The sequence below is a fragment of the Melanostigma gelatinosum genome, assembly GCF_949748355.1.
Source record: "Melanostigma gelatinosum genome assembly, chromosome: 19".
Taxonomy (NCBI): Eukaryota; Metazoa; Chordata; class Actinopteri; order Perciformes; family Zoarcidae; genus Melanostigma; species Melanostigma gelatinosum.
This window is the reverse complement of record NC_136652.1, coordinates 4605285-4630791: the sequence shown is the minus strand read 5'-3', so window position 1 is coordinate 4630791 and position 25507 is coordinate 4605285. Positions and strand designations below refer to the sequence as shown.

General features: G+C 44.3%; 1 protein-coding gene across 1 annotated transcript in view; it reads right to left on the bottom strand.

Moving 5' to 3' along the window:
• Nucleotides 1–23946, bottom strand: part of cd2ap (CD2-associated protein) — a 50290-nt gene extending 26344 nt beyond the window's left edge. The window contains exons 1-6 of the mRNA XM_079290649.1: nt 23662–23946; nt 14291–14448; nt 5554–5731; nt 3800–3900; nt 2465–2585; nt 1004–1173 (exon numbers count right to left, since the gene is read on the bottom strand). Coding sequence (XP_079146775.1) covers nt 1004–1173; nt 2465–2585; nt 3800–3900; nt 5554–5731; nt 14291–14448; nt 23662–23665 — 732 coding nt within the window. The 5' untranslated portion in view covers nt 23666–23946. The remainder of the gene's footprint in view (nt 1–1003; nt 1174–2464; nt 2586–3799; nt 3901–5553; nt 5732–14290; nt 14449–23661) is intronic.
• Between the last annotated feature and the right edge of the window lie 1561 nt (nt 23947–25507).

Genomic DNA, 25507 nt, shown 5'->3' with positions numbered 1-25507 from the left:
CCCCCAACCCTAGTAAATAGGTAAAAAATAATATCACTGGCTTTCTTTTTCCAATGAATTTGGAATTTTCGGACTGAGACAATTAAAGTAGTAATATTAACTTAAATGCCAACGTTATGAATGAAGCTTCCAGCTATGCGGCCCAGCCCTACTAGCAGGTGTTGGGCTATGCCCAGTGTTATATCTGACTCACGCAGTGGTCAGTCTGTGGTGATATTCCTCACCTGTTACAATGAATAGTGCATGTGCTAAAACAAAACCTTGGTGCAGTCCTTCAGTGAATAAGGATTGAAGCAAGTTAGCCTTCTGAACCCCACGAGAAATGTTGTCTTTAAAAAAAAATTTAAATACACCGTTTGTCAAAGCCAGAAACAGAACTTTTGCCCAAAAATAAAACTGTTTGCACAAACGACAGCGTGTAAGAAATATTAAATTCTGTGCTTCACAGTGCAACTGTAAAACCAGCCGTCATAAAAAAGTGTCAGTGACACTTGGACTGACCTGCAGTGTGTTTACACAGAGGACTGGAGAGCTTGTAAATATGTTTTCCCACTTTTTTGTCAGAGAAATGATTAAGAAAGTGTTTTTTTAACGATCTATGACACTAGACCTCTAATAACAGTAAAATCAATGTTTTAGGTGCTCCCTCCTTCTAGCCATGGTTGTTCTGTTTCCATAGAGGTGCAAGAAAAGCACGGCCACTGTGAGTAAACATACTGCCTACCTACATACATATCTTATTTTAAACATAAAAGAGAAAAAAATGTCTCCGGAAATATAGTACAGGAGCTGAAGTAAAGAAGTTCTGACAGCAGTTCTAATGTCCCTCTGTATCGTGTATGAGAAAAAAGTGTTTTTGTAATTTCACCTTTCAATACTGCAATCTTTACCCTGACGGTCACCACCTCCAGATGATTGCTTTAACCGTGACACTGGTGAGCAGTGGTATGTACGTGCACAGTCGGCTAGAACAACATGTCATAGACTGTATGTTCTCACTTACTCTCTCCTTCTTCTCCTCCGGTTCGTGGCTCGGCAGTCGGGCCCTCAGTTTGACCGACCCTTCTCTGAAGATATCGCCGAAGCCGACGCCTCGGATCTTCTTGGGCTGAGCAATGACTCCGTTCCCCGAGGCGGGCTGCGGGGACGCGGCGCTTTCTATTCCACTTCCATCTGCGGAGGAGAGACACAGCGGTGGTGAATTAATCACATCTCACTGCTGCACTCTATGGACCCATTAACAGTTTGGAAACTATGACGCCGTACGGACGTGTGCGCACGCAGTTTGGCAACGGAAGTACGGCAAAAGCTCGTCTAGTTTGAATAGAGAATAGTAGAATATATCAGCTGTTGAAAACAAGAACAACAAAAACAGAAGTGACCATATTATGACGGCAGAGGAGCGACGTAGAGACTCTGGCAGCGACCCGTCAATCACAAGGTAGCCCCGCCCCAAAGCATCCCCTGCTTTATGGTCTGTTTGACTCTGAATGGAGCATCATTTACAAAATGAACATCATGCTGTATTGAAGAAGACTTGAAACTAGAGATTGAGACCATAAACTCATGTTTACTGAGGTAATAAATCAAGAGAGAAGTAGAGTCATTTTCTCATAGACTTCTATACAACCAGAGGAGTCGCCCCCTGCTGGACATTAGAGGGAATACGGGTTCAAGACACTTCTGCATTGGCTTCACATGTCAGAACCGGAGGTTGCCTCCTGGTTACTACAAGCAATCACAGACGTATTTGTCTGAAAGTCACCAGTTAACACGGTTACTCGTTAAACTGAAACACGGGACCGCAGTATAACTTGAATCCCCTGTTGGAGTATCAATTCTGACAACCGAACATGCAACAAGCAGACACTGTGATGCTGGCGATGGCATGAATGCAACGTTTAAAGCTTGCCAACTCGTCTAGACGGCTTTGGAAAGACTTCTGTTGCCCACATGCCCACGCGTATCTCTGATGACGTCGGCTGTGAAAGAGTCTATAGGACAGGATACATCATTATTCTTGGAAAATACACATTTCATTCCCCTTTCAGCCACCAGAAGGGGCTAGAACTCTGTTTGTGAGGAAACACAGATGACATACACCATTCCTAAACGTATGAATGACAATATTCATTCTTAAACAACTGTATGTCTGCAGTACACCAACACATAATGAAACAAAAAGCAGGCACGAGATGGGGAACTTAATTCACAGAGCTGTTGGACCTCCCAGTCACACAAATAGCAGACGAAAGGCTTCAAACGTCTGAACCTTCAGCCAAACCTCTTGTTCAGGCTTGTTTCAGCTGAGCCGCAGTAACACCTGAATGTAACTGCACTTCATTTTACTGACAACGAATGAATGGCCACAATGCAAAGAGAAGAGCAACGCCGGGGAGGAAATGCTCCGCATCAACAATTCTCGAGTAAGTCTTGAGGCAGTTTGCCGTTCTTCCCGTCTTACCGGTCTCGTCCGCGTCGTTGGCGTCTCCGTCCTCTCCCGTGGCGTCCAGCTCTTTGACGAAGTTGGAGGGAAACAGTCCTGACTTGCCGTTGAAGCTGCCGTTCCACCAGCCCTCCTCAACCTGCGCGGGGACGACAGTAGAAGATTTAAACAACCTGACATAGTAATGCAATTTGGGTTTTTCTGTACTTGGCAACATGGCTGACTTCACCCCGACTAACCCCTCTCGACAGACGAAGGGGAAATCAGGTCGTTAGGAGTTTATAGATCCAGTCTTAAACCTCCAGACTCATCTAATATGTCATATATGTGTCGACCGTGTTTCACATTTAGGAGTTCAATTCTGGATGATTATGTCAGGCCCGCGCTACGCCAACGAGAAACACGAGCCGGAGCAGCCGACTGTGTTTCCGAGCGACTTGCAAGCGTTCTAGCCACGGACGCTAACATTAGCTAGCACACTACAGTTGACTGATATTCCAGTTCTTCGTGTTGGTCGCGTCTCCCCAACTGTGTCTCATCAAGACAGTCTAGCTTTTCGGGGGGGGGGGGGGGGGGGGGGGGGGGTTGTCACTGCAAAGCATCACTACAGCGAGTCGTAGCACCACATCAGTCCCCGTCTTATTCACATCGGCTTCCCCATGAGATCACCAGAGAGAGATTACATGCTTTGTTGTTTTTGGCACGACTATCTTAATAACAACCTGTAGTGTGTGTGTGTGTGTGTGTGTGTGTGTGTGTGATGCGCCATTTTTCTCTCAGATCTAGTTCTCAGCTGTGAACATTCCCATTACGAGCCTGATGTAACCCAGATTTCACAATCGTTCAGGCCACAAATCTCTTGTGGCTTTAAGGAAGCTCAACGGTTCCACTGGTGCCATAGATATACGATCAACACGAAGATGACGTTTTTATTAAGAAAAAATGCAAAGCAAATAATACAACATTTAGAAAAGAAAATGAAATGTGCATTTCTTGCAATAAGTATAAATTGACACGTTAAAGACCAACTTGTACATTGTAATACACACACATTATGCGTTTGATGTTCGTCGCCACAGCGCACACATCTACCTCCTTATGAGAGCGTCTCTCCCGTCTCTTACCTGTTCTGACTTGCCAGCACCACAAATAACCGGTTAACAGTTATTTGTTGTAATATTACACACAAAAAGAACTGAGCCCCGCTGTCTGGTTTATCCTTAACGCCCAAAAAACAGGTTGGCCGTTAAAAAGGGCCCATGTGGATGATTCAGGAAACGCCTGCTTTACTCAGCCGCTCATGACAGAACTTCATTAAAAGTCTACCGCGTTGATGCACGCATCTAAAAGTACCTCTTCGATGACGTCTACGATCTCTCCGATTTTCAGCTCCAGCTCGTCCTCGTTCTGCGGCTGATAGTCAAACAGGACCTTGCACTGTCTCCTCTTGGGCTCTGTGGAGGGCGGGTCAGAAGACAAGAAAAAAAAAACAACACCAGTTAGTCACCCGACCTGTTGTGTGTGTGTGTGTGTGTGTGTGTGTGTGTGTGTGTGTGTGTGTGTGTGTGTGTGTGTGTGTGAGAGCTGAGACAGCAAGCAAGGTGTAAATCCAGGGAGTGGGAGGCGGCATGCACACACCCTGCTGAACAAGCAGAGCTGCACACGGGGAAACGGAGCGAGCGGAGAAGGAACGACGCTGACGTGAACGTGAAGGGACAGCATCCAGCAGAGCGAAGAGTCCAGACTGAGGACGACTGGCACAAAGCTGGTCCCCACACTTACAGGACAACTTTGTTCATTTACATTCCCTGATCGACTGCCATGTGGTAAGAATACAAGTAGATTAGCTTTAATGTGCATGACGAGGCGCAACGAGAGCAGTGAAGACTCAGAAACGGTGCAGATGCAGAAGATAGCGCGGGGACTTTTTCCTTCGCTCCTCTGAGCGTGAGAAACAGGTGTAGCCGGCGTACGGTCCGGATAGGCTCAACAATAAGACAGAAGGAAATGTCCCGCATTACTTTATCTTCAATGTAATCAAGAAGCAACATTTCTCGTTCATTCACATTACGTCCCGTGTAAAGAGCAGACCGTGCAGAGTGACAGCTGGTGCAGGAGGAGCCCTGCACCAGCTGTCCTGTGGTGAAGGGGAACTGAAATAACAAAAATGCATTGGAGGAAGGAAAACGTAGACCGTACAGGGATTTGTATTAAACACAAATAGGAAGTGTAGTATTTCGTGCTTTCACTGGCAGTATTAATACTGCACATCACTCCAGCCACGACGCACTCTAACTAGGGACGGGTGTCATTAGGACTTCATTGATACCAGTACTCTTATCCACACTCGCATCGGTTCTTTTTTATAATATCGTTTGGGAAAAAAAGACAACTCATCAAGAAAACAATCAATATTGCCTTAATAATTTCAAGTAAGTTCAAATACATTCACAGCTGAACAACTAGCTACGTGATTAGCTTTCAATAACTTTATTTCCATAGCACCTTTCCAAAACAAAGTTACAAAGTGCTTCAGAAAATAAAACATGAAAGCAAATAAGAAACACAATCAAAAAGGTAAGATAAGATAATGAAACATATAAATAAGTGAATAAAATAATGTAGAAATATGCTAACGGTATTTACAGGCATTGAACGTGTACGTATTGTGTGTGTACTCATTTGCAATAGTGTTGCGTGTGTCATAGAGCAAAGGTTTGAATCTCCCGTACAAAGAAGACGCTCTGACACAGGTAGTTTAGCTTAAACTCGTAACTAGATGTGTTGTGAAGCGGGTTAGTCCGTGAGATATTGTGTAGCAACCTGTAGGAACAGTGGACCGAGCCCTGACTTTGTGTCTGTTGCTTGGGATACTTAATCAATTCTTGTGTTTTGTGAAACCATAGATCCATGTTGTTTATGCTTTGATGCTTGACTTATTAAATTGTTAATACTTATAGATCGTCTACTGTCTTCTGTTCATCGAATGTAATTCCAATCAAAAGGATCGGCGCGGGGTCCTTCTGAAGGATAGTCTTTTGGAGTCAGATTATACGGTGGGCTTTTTGCCCGACGGTAAATCCCCAACAATAAGCAGAGCATCTTACTCTTGGAAGCGGCCGGCGGCTGAGGCAGGAAGCCGCCGGTCGGGATGCCGATGGTGCTCATCCTCTGGACCAGGTTGGCCACGTTCCCCGCGCTCTTCTCTCTCCTCAGAGGCTGAGACGCCTCCTCTTTAGGCTCGCTCTTGGTTTCCTTGACCTCTTTGGATTCCTTCTTCACTTCCTACCAAAAAAGACAAATAACAACACGGCAATAAGTTGGAAGCTCTCTGTTCCACCGCGTCTTTAATGCAGCGTACTTTAGGATCACTGTTATTAAATCATCATTCTATCTGCAAGAGGTCATGAAGTATTCTGCATCTGTGGCTTCCATTGCTAATTCAATACTTTACCTTTTCTTTCCATATTCATAAAAGACATTTTGAATAATTTCTTCAAAAACAGGTGATGTATTACATCTAAATGAAAATTAAATGTGAAAATTGTAACGAATAAAATAGATTTTTGCATTGACATCAATCAAAATATTGGTGAACGTTAAAACAACGTGGGAGACATACTAGATGAAGTCATCTTCTCAGAGAGGAACACCGTGATCACTTTTGTTTGTTCGGTGGCAGACAGAAGCTCATCGTTTGCTGGGCGCAGGCCGTGAACCTCACTTTATAACCCACAACCTTAAACCCCAGATGAACCCGTCAGGGAGGCGAGGACACGCACACAGCAACAAATAAGCCCAGCAGACCCTATTGTTCCTCTTGGGACTGCAGCCAAAACAGTGTGGTCACCCAGACCACTTCCTGGTGTGGTCTACGAAACGTTCCGCTACGCCGCAAAACACAATGCATCCCCGTTCCACATCCAGCTGCCATGTGCATAAAAAGTGCAGCTGAGACTGCAACAGTGTGGTCACGTAACGCGAGCAGGAGAAGCGAGATGTGACGACGCAGCGCATGCTGCCGGGCTGAAGAGCCACGAAATAACCCGCAGCTATGGCAACGTGTGGCAGTGCTGCGTGGTGCTGGTCACAGCCCACCTGTGCTAAATGTAGCGTCACGCAGCCACAGCTGCTCTCCCAGCCGGGGGAACTCCCTGAGACGAAAGGCACAAAGTCCAAGTCCCACCTTCACCAGGTAGTGTCAGGACTCAGGGGCATACAGTGCGAGCCTTATGTATGCATCACTCGCCAAGTCATTCAGAACTGGGACCGCCCTATAGACATGCAACACAGCAGCTTTTTTCCCAAGTATAATAATTAAATGAGAGTACTCAAATACAGAAATATGTCCATCACCCAACACACAACCATATTTGCAGGTAACTTAAAAGTCTCAAATGATCCTAACCTGCATGGGGAATGCTTTTGCAGCAGCTTATTACGGAACTGTAACTATATCTGTGGTGCATTATTTATTTTGATTTATTACTTTGTACAATTGTATTATATTTGAATAGATTTAAATGTCATTCTAATGCACGTCTTTGTGCTGCACTTTGAATTGTTTGAAAGGTTTCAGAGCGTCATTAATTTGCCAACACAAGAATAAAACACAATAAACAATGTTAGACATCGTCATCATTGTGAATTCTTTTAACCGCATTGTGAAAGTCTGGTACACCTTGTATTGTGTAGAACTATTATTATTATTATTATTATTATTATGATGTACGCAGAAATAGTATTTTAACTGTCAAATTCAAAAAAGTGCCATTAGCCTTTCAGTGCATTTATTAAGGGCAGTTAGGATTACTGAATGTTTCATGAAGTTCATAAAGAACAAGAGACACAGACATCATCAGTCCTTCTTCTAGCAGATTGAAGCGGCAGCAATCCAGCAACTTTTTATCTCACACATGTAGAAAATGAATTTCTTTCTACCGGCCAGAGCGACGGGTAGCCTCCGTAATTTACTCTCATTCGGCGACTGAAGAGTGCTCATTCTGGACCCTGGGCGCTAGAGAAATAAACTTGCCTTTAAACAAACATAAAGAAGTCTGCTCTGCAGACGGCGTTCACAGCCAAGTTCAGACTGCAACAACCCTGCATCTTTACATACATGCATACATGCATGCATACATGCATGCATGTATGCATGCATGTATGCATGCATGTATGCATGCATACATGCATGCATAGCTCTCCTCTCTGCTCAGTTCAGTCAAAGTTTCACAAAATTGTTGTCATGTGACTGTTGGTCTCAGAAGAATCAATCATGGCTTCATAGTTGCGCTGAGCAGCTCAGAATTTAATGTTTTTTACAGGATCTGATTAACGCAAAAGGTTTACTTGTGGCGAGATTTTAAATGAGACATGTAGAATAACATGATTTTGATGAAATATCACAATTTTAAGCTTAGATTCTTTTCTTTTTTTCACAAAACCATCAGAGATGGTGTGTTTCAGGAACGTCGGAAAGATGAAACACTGACGATAATGGCGCTCTTCACAGCTTCCGGCTATAATAAAGGGTGTAGTTTGAGTGACTCTTTAACCCTTGCACCTAAAAGCATGCTTTTTTTTAAAGGACCGTGGCGTATGACCACGAGGGTATACAACGACCCTCAGACGGGTCACTCTGTGTAGACTCCAGTCAAAAGGTGACAGAGGCTTTTCCTGCCAATGGCTCCAAGGCCCACAACAGGCCCAACAGGTCAGTATTATCGTAACTGAAGGGAAAACTTCCTGTATAGAGAAAATGATCATTGTTATCACTCAAACACACCCACACGGAGGGACTGGTCTGGTGCTGCACTGTTTTCAGTCATTCAAAATAAGAAACGTCACACTGGGAGCTCAGGGGAACAGCAACTAAGTGTGTGTGTGTGTGTGTGTGAACAGGCATTTTTGCACTTCCGGTTCCCTTGTCTCAAAGTCGATGTTTTTTTGTTTTTTTTTAAAATGGGTTTTTGGTTTTGCGTCTGGAATAAGGTCTGTGCTTAAAATATTGCGTTCTACACTATGAAACACAATCAGTAGGTCCCCTTCTCTGGAAATTTCAAGCTTTTAAGCATCTTAAAAAAGGCAGTTGGTAACAAGTGGCTAAATAACTACGGTAGTCCTCCTTGTAGTGTAGCTGTTCATAGCCTAGCATTAGCTTTTTACTCCACGCAATTGCATTCACCCTTCAAAAATAAAAATAGTGATGTTCATCTGCGGAGAGTATCCCACTGAACAAAAACATTGGGGGCCACAGAGCTGATTTCCTGCAATAATCCAAAACCCAATGGTAATAAATCCCACTGGCTTTTTGTCTAGGGAACCACTTACCGATTGGCCAATAAAAATGCTTGATCCATGTATACCCTGGATATATTGAGGGTATTCTCTGGATACCCTCTATACGAGTACATCACAGTAAGACACCATCAATTACAGAGGCAGAAACAGACTACAGTAAAAACAGCTTCCACAGAGAGATGAGGATACGGAGAGAGGAAAGAGTAATGTGTGCGAGTGTAGTTCGTGTGAGTGGATCTCTGCTGAGCGCTTCACATCGCCACATATATCCACACACACTGCCTGCCCACACACACACACACACACACGTTAATTAGAGTGAACATTAACTACAGGCATCATCTCCTCGTCCTGCACACTCATAAGACAAAAGGACCTTTTGTCTTCCGTGTCAACTTCGACGGGTCTCATGGTTGAAGTGGCCAACACGATAGAAATTACAAGAACCACTGGGCTCTTCACTGAAGAGGTGACGCCAACGGCTGTCAGTCTGTACCGAATGTTCTAGGACTCGGACCACAAGCTCTTCATGGACAAGAGTCTAAATTTTATTCTATTTTGTGAGCAGTTTAGTCCACAACCTCGGGACCAGAATAGCCGTCTTGGTTTTGCCCGGGTAGCTAGCATCGCTAAAAACAAATCCCCCGGTAGATAGCGAACTAGCTTTCTCCTGCATGAAAACAATGAGCAAAACGACGACAAAAGAAACGGACCATGGTGGTGATATTGCCGGAAACAGCCAGACACATCTGCGATATTATCACCCTGTGGTGTCTGATCTGTAGCAGGTGTTTCACAGTTTTAGCTAGTTAGCAAAATCATTCCGCTCCTCCAGACGTTAGACGGAGGTTTTTGATCTGTCTTTTTTTAAACTGCTCACATTTGTGTACAACTACTTGCGGGACTCAAAAGCAGCCCTTGTTTTTTACCCCAATTTGATTGGTTGGAACAGCCGTAAACAGCGCCTACTAGAGGCATTACTGCTGCAGTGTTGAATCTGCCTCCAGTTGCCTGCCCTCCATCTGGAAATCACGCCGATGTGTGATGTCATCTGCAAAGAACCTATCAGCATGGCAGTGCAACAGTTATTTATAATCATGAGGAGCGAATCGGGAATGATGCCGATAACAGACCTGGGTACCACTTTGAGATATTGTAGACGTGAATCAGTGCTGTCTGCACAATGAATGGCTGCACATCATTGGCATACATCATCTCATGCTCCCCCCGAAGACAAACATTTTTTGATTAAATTGAAAGCAAAATTAGGATCGATCTAAGATATTTGTGCTCTTCACTGTAAATAACATGTTCTTGTACTTTACTTGAGTATTTCCATTTTCTGTAACTTTATACTTCTACTCCGCTACATCTTAGAGGTGAATACCGTACTTTTCGGACTATAAGCCGCTACTTTTTACCCAACGCTTTGAGGCGTAGGCTTATAGTCCGGTGCGCTTTATATCCGGGTTTTTCCGTAGCTTTTCTCCGCCACAACAACCGCAACTTCCGGTTCCGGTCAAACACAACATTTACTAGCTCCCGACACAGAACAGTTGCTACCAGCAACCCCTCTGCTACCAGCTGTTACTGACAGGGTTGCTACAATATGGATGAAGTACCTTTGACCTACCTCTCACTAGGACTGTTAACAAAAAAGGTTGAACGGCAAGATGCTTTTAGCAGTACATGTCCGACTCACTAGCTTCTAAGCTAATTTTAACATTACGGCCAATGGGGAAATGCTAACCGCGATTAGCATTAGCGAATATATAATATATCTTTGTACATCTTTTCATGCAGACATACTTGCATTACAGACTAAGGTCTCTCACGGCTACCAAACGAAAAGCAATGAGGCAATAACTGTTGTTGCTCATAGCTCTGAATAGCTGTTGTGCTAGCAGCAACTGGCCAAGCCAGTTAGTCGTGAATGCTATTCAGAGCTATGAGCAGAGAAGATCAGCTTTTTATCAAGTCTGCCAGTGGATCCTAACAGCCCGGAACAGTGTGAAAGAATCCACCTTCACCAACAGGTTCCGAAAGGCTGGGATACTATGAGAGTAAGGGGACAGCGCAATGAGGAGGACAACACAAGCGCAAGGGCGGATTTGCCCCGGTTCATGATGTGGTGTGTCAAGGACCCAAATGCAGACTCGTTTTTTTTTTTTCCCCAGTTCTACAAAACTTGTTCTACAAAACTTGTTCAAGAGTTTTTTTGTGTGCGTGTTTTTGAGTGAGAGAAATAAATGTTTGCTTCCTGTTCCTATTCCTGTTTCAGAATAAGATATTTCAGAATAAGATAAACTATGAATTATATTCACATGAATATTAACATTTCCGGTTTATAATGGGAACTGTAGTTCCAAAACTTAAGAGCATGATTGTTCCCACAAATAGAAATAATCCATCAATATGAACTTTTTTGTGGTGCACTATAAATACTTTAAGATTTCAAATGCTCAGCAGGTCTCAACATGTTCCCTATATCCCTCATCCCTCGTGCACACGGACCTGAACACCTGAACCCCACACAAATCACACAAACAGACACGTCATCTTCACGACAATCTTTTCCATCGACTACAGTCATTTCGAGGAACCAGGGACACATTCAAGTCAATTAGTTAGCACAATGAAGCGCTCCTTACCATCTCCTCCCCCGACATGTTTCATGTCTCCCCCCTCGGCAGCTACGACGGCATTTAAAAAGGAAGCAGGAAGAGGGACGACGTCGTGGGGGGCAAAGTTCAGCCGGGCAGCAGGATCTTTAGAGGATTAACTGGCCGAGTGACTGGGCCAGGCCGTTTAGCAGATTACCTATCTCACTACGAAGGATTAGGATCATAAAGGCATGCGCGGTGGGAAGATAAGCTAACTGCTCTGTAGTGACTCATTTCACTTTGTATCGGCTGTGTAAATACCTCGCCCAGAACACCAGATTTCACAGCAGAGCGCTCAGATGCATCGAGTGTACTACCGAGTCGTAACGAGAGATGACTCGACTGATAGCGTGTCTCAGTCTACAGCTGCAGAGTGAACTGTGTGACCGCATCAGCCGCAAACTGAGATTACAAGTTGGATTTTAAATGGAATATTACATTTAGATATGTATGGTATATTTAAATGGAATGTTTACATCAATAGGATGTTGACTGCTGCTGCTGGTAGGCATCGAGAGGACTCAACTGCTTACCCTTCTCACTCAGCTAATAACCCACAAGCAACTCTCTTTAACCCTCTGAACACCAAAAACCGCCGGCGGGTTTGAAAAGCATGTTTCCTTTAAACAATCAGTAAAACTACAACGTGTATCGCAGCCAGAAGCAAGGAAAAAAGAAAAAAGACTTTCATCTTTCTTTCTTTCTTGTCCTTGAACGCAGCATGTGCGACGAAAGCTTCAGTCAGAAAAAAAGCTACCAAAACGAAGCTTAAAATCGTGATATTTCATCAAAAACATGGTATTCTACACGTCTCATTTTAAATCTCGCCACAAGTAAACCTTTTGCTTTAACCAGATTCTGTAAAAAACATTCCATTCTGAGCTCATCAGCGACATGTGTGAGTCTTCTCTCCTTCTAGCCATGAGTGTGGCGTTTCCACAGAGGTGCAGCACTTATTGCAGTGAAAGTCAAGGACACAGAGAGTAGAATGTGACTGCTTGGGTTTCAGAGGGTTAACAGGGTAAACGCCAGGGCACACAACAATTTGCGACACATACTAATGAGCGTGCATTTAAGAATTTACACCGCCAAACGCCATGCTGGGTAACGTTATAGACGGGACAGCTAGCAGCGTGACACTCTGTTAACAGCTGGGAGAGGCTCCGTCGCCACCGCACATTCAAGAACAGAAGAGAGCGATGAAGAAAGAGAAACCTGTCGGAATGTCCAACGTATTGTTAAGTTCTTGATCCTGCTTTTCACCAAGATGTCGTCTCTGCAAACGTTACGCTCATTCAGATTTCTTCATATGTTGGATAATTTTGTGGGGACGAGCAAACCCTAAAACACTAAAGCCTTCAGTTTACACAGGACATTAAAATGTTTGTTTTTTTGTGTATATTATATGCACTCGTGAATGTAAAATAACCAGCCATAAAAAAAAATTATATATATATATATATATATATATATATACATATACACATATATATATACATATACACATATATATATACATATACATACACATATATATATACATATACATACACATATACACATATATATACATATACACATATATACATACATACATACACACACACACACACACACACACACACACACACACACACACACACACACACACACACACACACACACACACACACACACACACACACACACACACACACACACACACACACACACACACACACACACTAGTGCTGGGCAATGATTAATCGCATGGATGTTTTGCGATTAATCGCATTGTTATGGCAAAGATCAATAATGAATTCAAAAGTAGTGTATTGTGCACTTTTATTTTAATAGTACTGCTATATGAACAAAAGGGCAATAACATTTGGTTTGCAAACACTTACAAAAACAAATTTGGTGTTTTTTAACAGCAGTATTCCTTTTACACAGCAGCAGTTCTATCTCTTCACTATCTGTGCTCAGTGTGTGACTGTATGTGAAACGGTCCACTGCTGTGCAACAGGAATAACATGTTTCAGCAAAAACGTCTGTCTTCATGACAGTCAGAGCATGTGAATGCAGCTCTACTGTTCATCAATATAATGCTGTAACTCCGAGGTGATGATGGTGACCCAGCGATCAAAGAATAGACACTACGCACAATTTAGGTGTATTAGGTGCAGGTAGCATGTTTTATACTTGTGTATACGCATGTGAATATAATTCATAGTTTGTTATCTTATTCTGAAATATCTTATTCTGAAAACCGTATGTTCGTCTGAAGAAACCGGATGTTGTCTCACATTAATCTTTCCGCTAACTTTCTTAGCTCATTCTTGAGGCTCATACATGCCGTCATTCGTTGCGATCCTAAAGGTGCGTTCACACCAAACGCGATGCGAATACTAATCGATACTAATCAGCTGCAGTTTGTTTCCACTTCTCTGTGGCTTTTGTTAGCTTGTCTTGCTTTTGTTTATCTAACTATACTTCTCCCACACGCTGCAGCAACGTAGTCTGCTGAAGACTTCCTTCACTGCTGCCAGTGAGCAGCGGCCTATCAAAATAAAAAAAAATAAAAAAATGCGTCAACGCCGATAAAATAATTGTCGGCGTTAATTAATGAATGTGTTAACGCTAAATTAACTAATTAAATAGTCCATCAAATCTGATACCAATAAAGGCTGGACTATAACCTCTTTTTACGGTCAATCAGCGCACGTCCAAATCCAGATGTGACTAAGAAATCAGCCCCCACATCTCCAACACAGATGCGACAGCCCTCGCAGCTTCAATGAGATGATCTCTGATGGAAACACAGCGTTTGCAACCTCAGAGGAAGTGCGAGGTCAGCTCTGGTGAAGAGTCAATTGTGATCGAGCCTTCCTCTTCCTCTCACCTTAACAAAGTTGTCGGGGAAGAGGCCCCTTTTCCCGTTGAGGTCCCCCTCCATCCAGCCGTCCTCCTCTATGTAGCGCACGTTCTTGATGACGTCGCCTGGCCGCAGGGTCAGCTCGTCCTCGTGGAGCGCGTCGTAATCGTACTCCACCACGACCTCTGCTCGGGACAGGGTGAGGGGGGGGGGGGGGAATAGATGGGAGGGTGGGGTGGGGGGTAATGGTGGAAGAAAGAGAGGAAGCCGGCACAGGGGGGGAGGGGGTAGCAGGAAGAGAATAAGGGTGTGAGGGGGTGATAAGAGAAACAATAAGACAGTTAATAACTGAATATCAAAATTACATCTTAACTCGTATTAATTCCAGAGCGATAAAACATAATAGTTGTAATAACTTTTGTCATTCTGGCAGTTTGTATAGAAACCTCCAGGGCAGTTCAGTTGTTAGAATAGCCTGCAGTAGTCACAACATTCGTCTGAATTGTCTTAATTAGCATACAGGTTCTTGAGCTATGGCCAAAAACCTGTTTTGTGAGGTCACAGGGACCTTTGACCGCCCAATTATAAGCCGCTTTTACCTCGAGTGCGAGTGGACGTTCCTGAGTTATCAGCAGAACGGGATGGAAGTGAGGTCACACAGACCTTTGACCACCAAATGCATCCATTCAGTTCCTCCTCGAGTCCAGGTGGAGGTCTTTGCAATTCAAACAGGTACTCAAGTATCCGTGTACACACTGCTGGTAATATTCCGAGCGGCTCGAATACGTTTCTGATCACAAGAACAGCGAGTGAGAGAGACAGAGGCGAGGGACTTTTTGGCAGGCCTCCTGACTGCTTGCAGAGCAGCAGGTTGAGCAGCCTCTAAAAATAACAGCAGGGCTGCAGAGGACTAACTGGTAGTCAGGTATTTCACCGCGCGGTCTGGCCCTTTGAAAACACATGACTCACGGCGGAGAGACGCTCCACTGGCACGGCCGACTTCACACAGAGCACAGCCAAAACAAGTACAAGAAGGGTGCACGTACACACACACACACAAAAAAAATTGCACACCTGGGCAAAGTCATTCAGCACCACAGCTACATTGGTTCAGCAGCACAAGATTAACTGCTGTTGAACTTGGCCGTTCCCACCACCGGCTCTCCCCTCTGACATCACCGGCCTTGGCCTCAACGCTACAGCAGCCCGGGCCCACATCATATTTAGACATATATTCACAAAGCTGAGACTCATGAGCGAGAAGGGGGGGGGGGGATTTACTGACTGACGTATTCTATATCGTAGAGCAAAACATTAACATATGTTAAGCCTGCGTTAACCACCGAACTTATTTCAGGCACCTATCCAAAAACACATTAAAAACAACAACACATGGACTTCTAAAGGACGGAACCGGATGTGCTATTTTCTTTAATTGTTGGAATGCTGTTAAGCATTCCAACTATTGTTATCCTGTTTCTTTATTCCACTATTTCTTCCGTCCCCCGTTTCGTCGCAACGCTTCTTCTTCTTCATTTTTTAAGCTACAGAAACCGTTCAACTATCAAAATGTTCAGCTCCTTCAGCTCATGTCAGCTCCTTCAGCCCTAACTGAAATGCTTGTGATGAGCCTGTCATTTAATAACCGGTTTGTGTTTATCTAACATTATGATTCTGTCTCCTCTCCCCTTCTCCCCCACACCCCACACCCCATTTCAAAATAAAAGCCCCAGAGAGTGAATTCTAACTGAACTGCTTGTGATAAAGCCTGTCATTTAATAACCTCTGTTTATGTGTCAAACATGATGATTATGTCTCCTCTCCCCCTCCCTCCCCCACCCAGTCCCACCCTTTCAAAATAAAAGCCTCATGGATTAACTGTATTTAAACGTTTTGCTCAAAATTAGGCTTTTTTGTTGAAATAATGAATGCTCTTACTAATACTGCCACAACTACTACTACTGCTAATATTTCTAGTATTACCACTACTACTACAACTTTTGCTGTTGCTACTATTACTACTACTGCTATTACTGCTACCATAAATATTATTACTACCACTACTGCTATTACTACCACTACTATTATTACTGGTACCACAACTGCTAATACTGCTATTCCTGCTACTACCAGTACTAATAACCAGTACTAATACTACTACAGCTATTAGTACGACTGCTGATACTACTACTTCTACTACTTCTTCTAATTACAAATACTTCAACGACCACTTCTACTACTACTGCTACTACAAATGTCACTACTGCTACAACTAGTACTTATTCAAATGCTACTCATACTTATACTGCGAATAATACTTCTCCTACTACTACTACTACTACTACTACAACAAATATCACTACTGCTGGAATTCTTTTAAGCTACAGAAACCGTTCGAATATCAAAATGTTCAGCTCTTTCAGGAGAGGGGTGACATAACTTCATATTTGTAATCTTTCAACTTTTTGAATTATTCAGCTTTTTGCAATTTTTTTTAAAAATTGGATATCTATTTTCAGCAATGTTTTTGAGATTCATTTCAGCTTTCAGCATTCCAACGCATTTTCAGCAGGAAATGCATTTTCTAGTTGTTTTTAAATCTCCTTTTCTTTTGCCTTATGTTTTGATGCTTTTAATGGTTTTATGTGAAGCACTTTGAATTACCTTGTTGTTGAAATGTGCTATACAAATAAACTTGCCTTGCTAAAACACTGACTAATTTCCAGGTCTCGTTCTCTCTAGAATGGGATTACTGCAGTCAGTCAAAGTATTTTAGTGTATTCTCACCACAGAGAGTAGTGCTACTGCCTGTACGCCACGCCGCATGTCTTTTGAGTGTGTGCGTATCGCCTCCTCAGCATACCTCCGTCATGTCAGCTCTTGTTCTAAACAGTGGCCTAAGGGTTAAACTAACAGAGTGAGAATCTCAGTCTTCACTAGACATATTTCCAAGTCTTCTTGAAGCATACTACATCATGTTCTATGTGTCATCTCCAGTCTCGCGTGGGGCTATCTAACCCAGAGTGCACGGCACATGTTGGACGTCGCTTCCCGTCTGTGTGGCGGAGAAGGACCGGAACTTCCAGGTTATTGTTTTCCTTTCCTCGCACAATGCTTCCAGGTAAGGAGCTTGTAACAATATGGCTCTTATGTAAAGCCAGTGACAGACAGGGGGATGTGACGGGGGGAGAGGGGAGGGGGGCAGAGAAGGAAAGAGGGGAAATACCCGAGGCCACGCATGCAAGCCGACTTGGTGGGTGGACTGAGGTCTGGAGGAATGCTTCCCCCGGAATCATTTTAGAGTGAAATGCAGTAATCTGGTGCACTCAGAGACAAATTAGGAGGCTAGATCTATGAGGACGTTTGTGCTCTAGCAGTGGTGGAACGTAATAAGTAGGGATGGGTACCAGAACCGGGGATTAAAGGGGAACTGGTGCTAAATCGCTAAAGATATGATAAGGTAATGATAAGCTCAGACCTTACCGGCTCTGCTATCGGTACTTTTCACCCTGGGCTGCTCTTTGTGTCGCCGCAGAGCAGGACATGCGCCCGGCGAGGGCTAGCCATACCAAAGTGCCAAAATGTTCATATGAAACTTTGGCGGGACAAAACAGACTATCGCAGGCCGCCACAGTCAAGGTATCTGCACTGGTGGATTTTAGTCGATCCACTAGTAGCAGGAGGCATGCGGCCTGAGCTAGGCTCAGAGAACAGTAACACAGAATGTGAGGGGCTCACACACACACAGCTCGGACATGTTCAAACACAGCTAAGATATCCTCAGAGATGAGCTGCCCGAGGGAAGGCATACCAAGAGACTGCCAGGCAGACAAGTCAAAAAAGATCTGTGCGCTCTCTGTGCTTCTCTCGAGTCGCTCACGCAATCAGCGTGGAGGAAACTCATAACCGCATTCCTCCCCCCGCGAGCTGAGCTGATACGGAGGGCACGGTGTCAGCGAGTGAGCTGCTTCAGTCAATGAAAAGACAACCCTCCCGTTCACCTGCGTGTTACCCACGGCACAGTGGAGGATAACAGCTCGACATGTGTGCGTTCCACCAACACCCTCACACCTGGGAGCAGCACAGGCTTTGCACGGTGACTGCATCGCTATTGAAACACGTCCTGTTTCACAATGTACATAACCAAGAGTTCCGTTAGCGAACTAAAAGGCCTCCAGCCGCGCGCACACAACGGCGGTGTCCGTGAGTGAGAGAGGAGGCGTAACTATTGCTGCGTGTTACGGCTGTAACGACGCACAGGCCGTAGCAGAGCAGACGGCCGTGGTGGGAGCAGGAGTCTGCTAATCTGCTACAATCTGCGAATAAAAGTGTAGCTCTCGCCAATAATCAATACGCTTGTATCCATGTGTGCAAAGTGCCTCTTGTATTTCACGTCATTTAGCAGTTTTTGCAGCGCTAAAACTATTAGTCAATCAAATCAATTTAACCGGAAATTCCAATTTCTTAAATGTGGGGAATCGCTGCTTTTCTTTACATCGTGTGATAAGAATGTTGATTATTTTTTGACTTTTATTGAGAGGAACGTGAAAAGACCACCTACCTCAACGATTTCTCAAGAAACAATTGACAGATGAGTAAATTTGGAAATGATGCAATCGTCAGAAACTACGTCATGTTTCCAATGTTTAAGAGTACAGTAGCATCGCAAATATGAGGCTTTGGTGCTTTCGCCTTACTTACATTAATGAATTGAACACATTTGGGTTCTGACATTTGGTCAAAGTTCGAATGAAAAGGAGGCTGGTGTTACGATGCTAACATCTGCCTGACGTATCCACTCATTGTGGAGCCACTGACGTGTCCGGCTACACAGTTTGTACCTGAAGCAGGTATTGGGTCAGCTGAGACGAGACAAAAGATTGTGTAGGATTCAGTTCATGATCTAGGACAGCGGTTCCCAAACGTTTTAGGCCACGCACCCCCTTCTACATCCCGACCGGGTTCACGCACCCCCAACCCCCCCCCCCCCCACACACACACACCTTAAAAAAAAAAAGCAACAGAGCCGCATAAAAATCGGACGAATGAGAGAACAGTTTGCTCGCGCGTGGCGTTTGTTTACAAGATAAAAAACACAAAAACTCTTCCTGCACCGTGCCTTCGAAAAGGTAACGGACGTAACGTTACGAAGGTAACCGACGATTGGCCAGATTGGCCACATCTGTAGGCTCGTCTACTTGCAGAGAGTAAAACTCACTCTTCTTCACGCGACCGACCAATGTAGCCAGGATGTCTTCGGACAAAGCATCGATGCGCGCGACACAGTGTTGTTGGACGCGGGATAACGTCCAACTTTTTCGCTTCTCTCTCTCCAATCATACATTCCACCATCTCTTTAACATTTTGTTCCCTCTCCACCACCGCCTCTCCTTCTCCCTATTACGCGGTCAGAATACTACCACAACACGCCGCCTGTCTTCGGCAGAAATGCGCTCATCCACGCACGAGAACACCACCGAGTTGTAATATAAACCTCCATAACACCCCGCCACTCTCGGCTCATACCTCCCCAGCAACAAGGCACATCACCCGGTCACAATACCTCCAGAATGTCCCCCGGGTGAAATCCGGGACTTGGTTTTATGGTTCCGAGTGGCGGGCGCTCACCCGTTGGCGCCGGGACGCGAGGTCTCCAGCCGCCCCCGCCGTGAGGCACCCGATCGTCAGGTCTGTCAGCCCTCGGAACAGGCCGCGGGTCAATAACTTGTGGGTGGCGGGGTAGAGGCGAGGCAGATCACAGAAAAATAATAAACACTAAAGTATGGCAAAGATATGTTGATGAGAAGCGTATTTGTACGTCAAACACAAACGTAATCAGGGAGAAAATACGTTCGTGGTAAAACGTAATTGAGAATGCATTTTAGTTTTGGGGGAACGTAATTTTTAGGAGACAGGACTGCACCGCCATTACATTTTTCCTCTCGCGCACCCCCTAGAGGCAGCTCGCGCACCCCATTTTGGGAATCCCTGCTCTAGGAGAACAGCTGAGCATCGTTTTCTCTGGTGAATGCATCCAAACTTACAGAATGATAAATAAGTCTTTGCTAAAGCTGACCGAGTTTGAAAAAACATCTAAATTTCCGTTGTTGCGATATTAAATTTGTTATACGATACAATACCTTTTCACTATTCTCATTTTAATTGAAGAAAATATTAAAATGGTGTGATTTTTGCAGGGATCTGCACCCAAAAAATGTGGACCAGGTCATCTCTGCAGCACCAGAATATTGTATTTAAAACGGTATATTAACGCACATTTTGCCTTTGACAAGTATTGCGCCTCCTGCGATTTGAAAAATGATAGTAGGCGACACAATAGAGACATTTTTGACATAACGTCAACACTGGAACCTCTCCACGTTCTGTTGATAATGTCACGCGTTGCATCTTTAAGCACCAGATTAACCAGACCAAGCTAACTGACCTTCATTGGTTAAATTAAAACCTCGGTGGGAAATCAACACAAAACCACTCGCTGGTAAATATTAGTTGAAGCCAGTGAGTATTCAAGCAGACATTCTGTCACAAGTCCAGTCTTTGTTTCAGTGGTGCTCCGGGATCCTGCAGTGAGGTTGACTCATGAAAGAGAGCACTAGAGCGGCGTGTTGGTGGGATTAAGAAGTTGTTCATGTCGTCACAACGTCCCTAGTTCATGTCTTGCAGGGGGACATTTGTTGCATGTCGTCCCTGCTCAAAACAAACAAAAAAAGAGGGCAAAAAATGCACCAAAAGATACAACACACTGTAGAACAGCTGCTGGCTGGTGGGAAGAAGACCAGACAAAACAAAATGACAGTTTTTGGATCAGTTTATGACACGGATTTTGCAAGACTGTGGTGGGTGGACTGAGGTCTGGAGGAATGCTTCCCCCGGAATCATTTTAGAGTGAAATGCAGTAATCTGGTGCACTCAGAGACAAATTAGGAGGCTGGATCTAGGAGGAGGACGTTTGTGCTCTAGCAGTGGTGGAACGTAACAAGTAGGGATGGGTACCAGAACCGGGGATTAAAGGGGAACTGGTGCTAAATCGCTAAAGATATGATAAGGTAATGATAAGCTCAGACCTTACCGGCTCTGCTATCGGTACTTTTCACCCTGGGCTGCTCTTTGTGTCGCCGCAGAGCAGGACATGCGCCCGGCGAGGGCTAGCCATACCAAAGTGCCAAAATGTTCATATGAAACTTTGGCGGGACAAAACAGACTATCGCAGGCCGCCACAGTCAAGGTATCTGCACTGGTGGATTTTAGTTGATCCACTAGTAGCAGGAGGCATGCGGCCTGAGCTAGGCTCAGAGAACAGTAACACAGAATGTGAGGGGCACGCACACACACACACACACACACACACACACACACACACACACACACACACACACACACACACACACACACACACACACACACACACACACACACACACACACACACACACACACACACACACACACATCCTCAGAGATGAGCTGCCCGAGGGAAGGCATACCAAAGAGGACAATGCATTACATGTGAACGTAGACTTCTATAAATGGACATGAGTTTAGAAGCCTGTTTTGCTGGATTCTCATACGTAGTGATTAGATATTCTAATGAATCCAAGAGAAAGATCTGTGTTAGTTATGGGATCACATTCTTTGTCTGCTTTCCTCCTGCAGTGTTTTTTGTTATTCTCGTTGCTAATTAAATACAGTGTTAGCTTCACATGTCTCCTACATCCTGTCAGTGGTGTATCCCTGTAGTGTTTAATACTAAGTATAAGCAACAGAGTGCACGCAGAGCAGTCTTGTGTGGAAGCAGTTACAATATGAAAAGCACCACGTCTGAGGGCAAAGCAAGGCCGGGCTCAAGACCTGTTTCACAACATAGTCCTTCCGCTCACTACCTCACAAACCACAGACAGACACATCGAGCAGGACGCAGTGGGCGGGTTTCATAATACAGTGCAGACGCTGGCAGTTCACAGATCAGATGAATTCCTCTACAGTCAATCAGCACGACCATCACAGCGACCACTAGACAACGAGCATCGCCCACTCCTGGTGTATCTCTTTACAACTTATTAACCTTTCATCCTTTGAGCCAACACTCACAAAATTAACCACTCGGTCATCACAATCTGTCAAACACATGAGTATAGTCCATTCATATCTATGATGGTGTTAACATAGTGTGAGGAGGTACAATTCATTTAGTTTTTTTACCGAATTGTTCATTGTTGGAAGGGTTGTTGTTTTTTTGCATGGATGTCATTTTGAGGCAAATATTCTACTCACTGTATATAACTTTAAGTGACAGATCACAGGTAACTGTTCTGGTACAGTAGATGTAATGCCACACAAATAAATGTACTGTATGTACTGTTGAAATCAGAATCTAAAGAGCTCAGTGCGATACGCAACAGCACTCAGCTGGGCAAACGTGTATAGTACAGTAAGTAGTCAGTGTCAACAAATGAGTAAAACTAAAACAGAGATCTGTATACAGGAAACACTTCCAGGCTTCACTGCTATGGGGAGAAACAAACAACATCCAAACATATTGACCAGCACGGCTCACAGGAAGCACTTCATATTTCAGTGGCATTGGCCAATAGGGGTTAAAGCATGAATGAGAGTGTTGTGGATGAGTTACTACTTTTTTTGCATGCATGCAAAATAGTTGTGATGTCCCATGAAACACTGATTGCGCTTACAGAATAGAAAATGTTAAAACTGTTTCATTAAAAAAAAAGAGCCAAAGCGATTGATAAAAGACCTAACACGCTGCTGTAAAGGTTAAAGGACGGGGGTCCTGGGTCCACACCAGAAAACCAGACCCCTGGTCCCGTGTTACGTGGGGACAATACACACACATGCATTGGAGTAGTGGGATAGTCACCACACACAGTAACGTGTACCTATTCCAAATGTCAAAAGGGGGAGCTAACATATCAGAAGACGCAAACTGAATGCCTTTAAGTTTCTTGTATGTAGAGTTATTTCAACACTTTAACCGCAAGGAGTCCTAACTTTGCCCAGCCAGGCGAGAACAAACTGCCCATTTAGAGCAACTAACGTCACAGCAGCGTTCAGGGCATAAAGTGGTGCCATGTTGACATGAGCTTTGAGGCGGCTCCGTGTTCACATTAGCTCGACGTGCATTCAAGGATGGAGGTGGCGTTATCCTGTTAAGCGGACAGCTAGCTGGCTAGGCTAAGTAGCTAGCTAACTGGCTTGCTAACTTTTAACTCCGCTGCTGGCAAACACCGACAGCGCGATTTAATGTCACCGGCATTCGGTTTTAACGCCTTGCGTGTGTTCGACTCGCTTCGTGCGTCGAGTCGAAAAGAAGGCGGCAGTGAACATATTAAAACGCAGGCGCCACATCATGGAAAAACTCACCCATTCCCGTCCTTCGTACCGCCTCGCTATCGAACGCTGGGAGTCTGTTATCCAGCAGCAGCAGTCTCGCTGCTAGCTAGCTACTAGCCAGGTAGATGTAATCAACCGCAAAGTGGGGGTTTCTTTTGCCGATTCACAACAGCCGAAAAGACAGAGAAATAAATAAGCCGTATATCCATTCGTCCTAGCCCCGGCGGCAGCAGCGGCGTCCCCAGTTCTCCCCAGTTCTCCTCTCTTGGTGGTGCTTCAAGATTATTGTGCAGGAAGTTAACCAAGGAGTCGCCACCTTTCTTGGACTTGTCTCCACGGGTTGCTGCTGCTGGCTGCTGCCACCAAAATACAAAATAGCAGGAAACTTCGCGATGTTTCCGCCTCGGACAGTCCCCGCGAGAGAAAGGTTTAATGGAATGTTGGTTTACACCCCCCCCCCCAACCCCACTCCTTGAATTATTAGCCCACTCAGCAAGTACAGTAACTGCTGTACGTGGGTGCGCGAGAGAAACTTTAGTTACTCACTCGAGCTCTTGACAGTTATTGTGACATTTGTCTTTTTTTTTTACTGGACCACAACTCATTAGGGTTTCACTCATATGAACCGATAATGAACCGATAATGCATGCATTATCCTTTAAAAAATATATATTCACCAATTTTGACCAAGAATCAGAAGACAAAATTCAGGTTCAAACATTGTTGGTCTGGGTGAGAATCAAAGCTGCTATTCCAGTCAGTTACTCAATATCTCAGTGGCTCCATATAACAGTATTGGGGGAGGGGGGGAGTATTTCACTCAGTTGATCCTGGTGATCCTGATGCAGAATTCCCTCAATGACTTCTGGCATGGTCATAAAGGGCCCGGCATGATCCGAAGCATTCACACCACGCCCCAAACTACGTGATTGCTGGGAAGGAAACAAAGAGGTAAAACTGCTCATAAAACAATCCTACACCTGAGCCTGTCTGAAGAATCGTTAAAAAAAAAAGAAATTGAAATCCCTGGATTGCCAGAAAAAAGCCAGCCATTGCTGGCCGGTAAAGGCTGCAGATTACCCAGCTTATCTCTTTCCAGCACCAGAGAACGAACTGTGAAAAAAGGAAGTAGTTGAGGGCAAATTCATCCTGCCAGGATCCATTTAAGCAAAGTGTCAACAGTTTCACAAAGCAGCGTAAAACACAACTTCGAAGCAAACGTGTTCAACCACGCGAGTACCACACACACACACACAGAACATGATTCATTGTTGGCTCGTGTGAATGCCATGCAGTGGAAGTCCAAGTGGTTTATGGGGACCACAACAGTCCTCATTTACATCTGGGATTTCTGTCATGGCTGCCCATTTGTTGTCCAGACGTCTGCATTTCTTCACCAGAAACATGTCTTTAGAATGTCTCCATTGACATTAATTAATCCGCTTAGATATAGTTAAAGATAGCATGACGAGTGTAGATTCATCCGCACTAACGGATGAGAGTGGATGTGAAGGATTTTGTTGTTAAGTTGGCATCAACTACACTGTAAAGAACTAAATAGATACTACATCTGGGGAAATCAGAGACGGTGTCGTGTAACTTGAACATGATAAAAAAGTAATTAATTAGTGTAGAGACAGATGTGAAATTCTGTTTGAGGACAGCGTGACACGTCATTTTACAAATCTATAACATTTCCAATAACAACTTTGTGGTTCAGTGCTAATTGTAAAGAAAATGGGAATGCCCTCTTATAAAAAAGCTATATTTCAGCGATGTTCATTCATCATTTATTTATCATGTCGTGGAAACTTTACTGTTTGGTAATGCGTAATGTTATTTGTCTTCAATTCCCTAATCATTGTCTTGAAGTCTG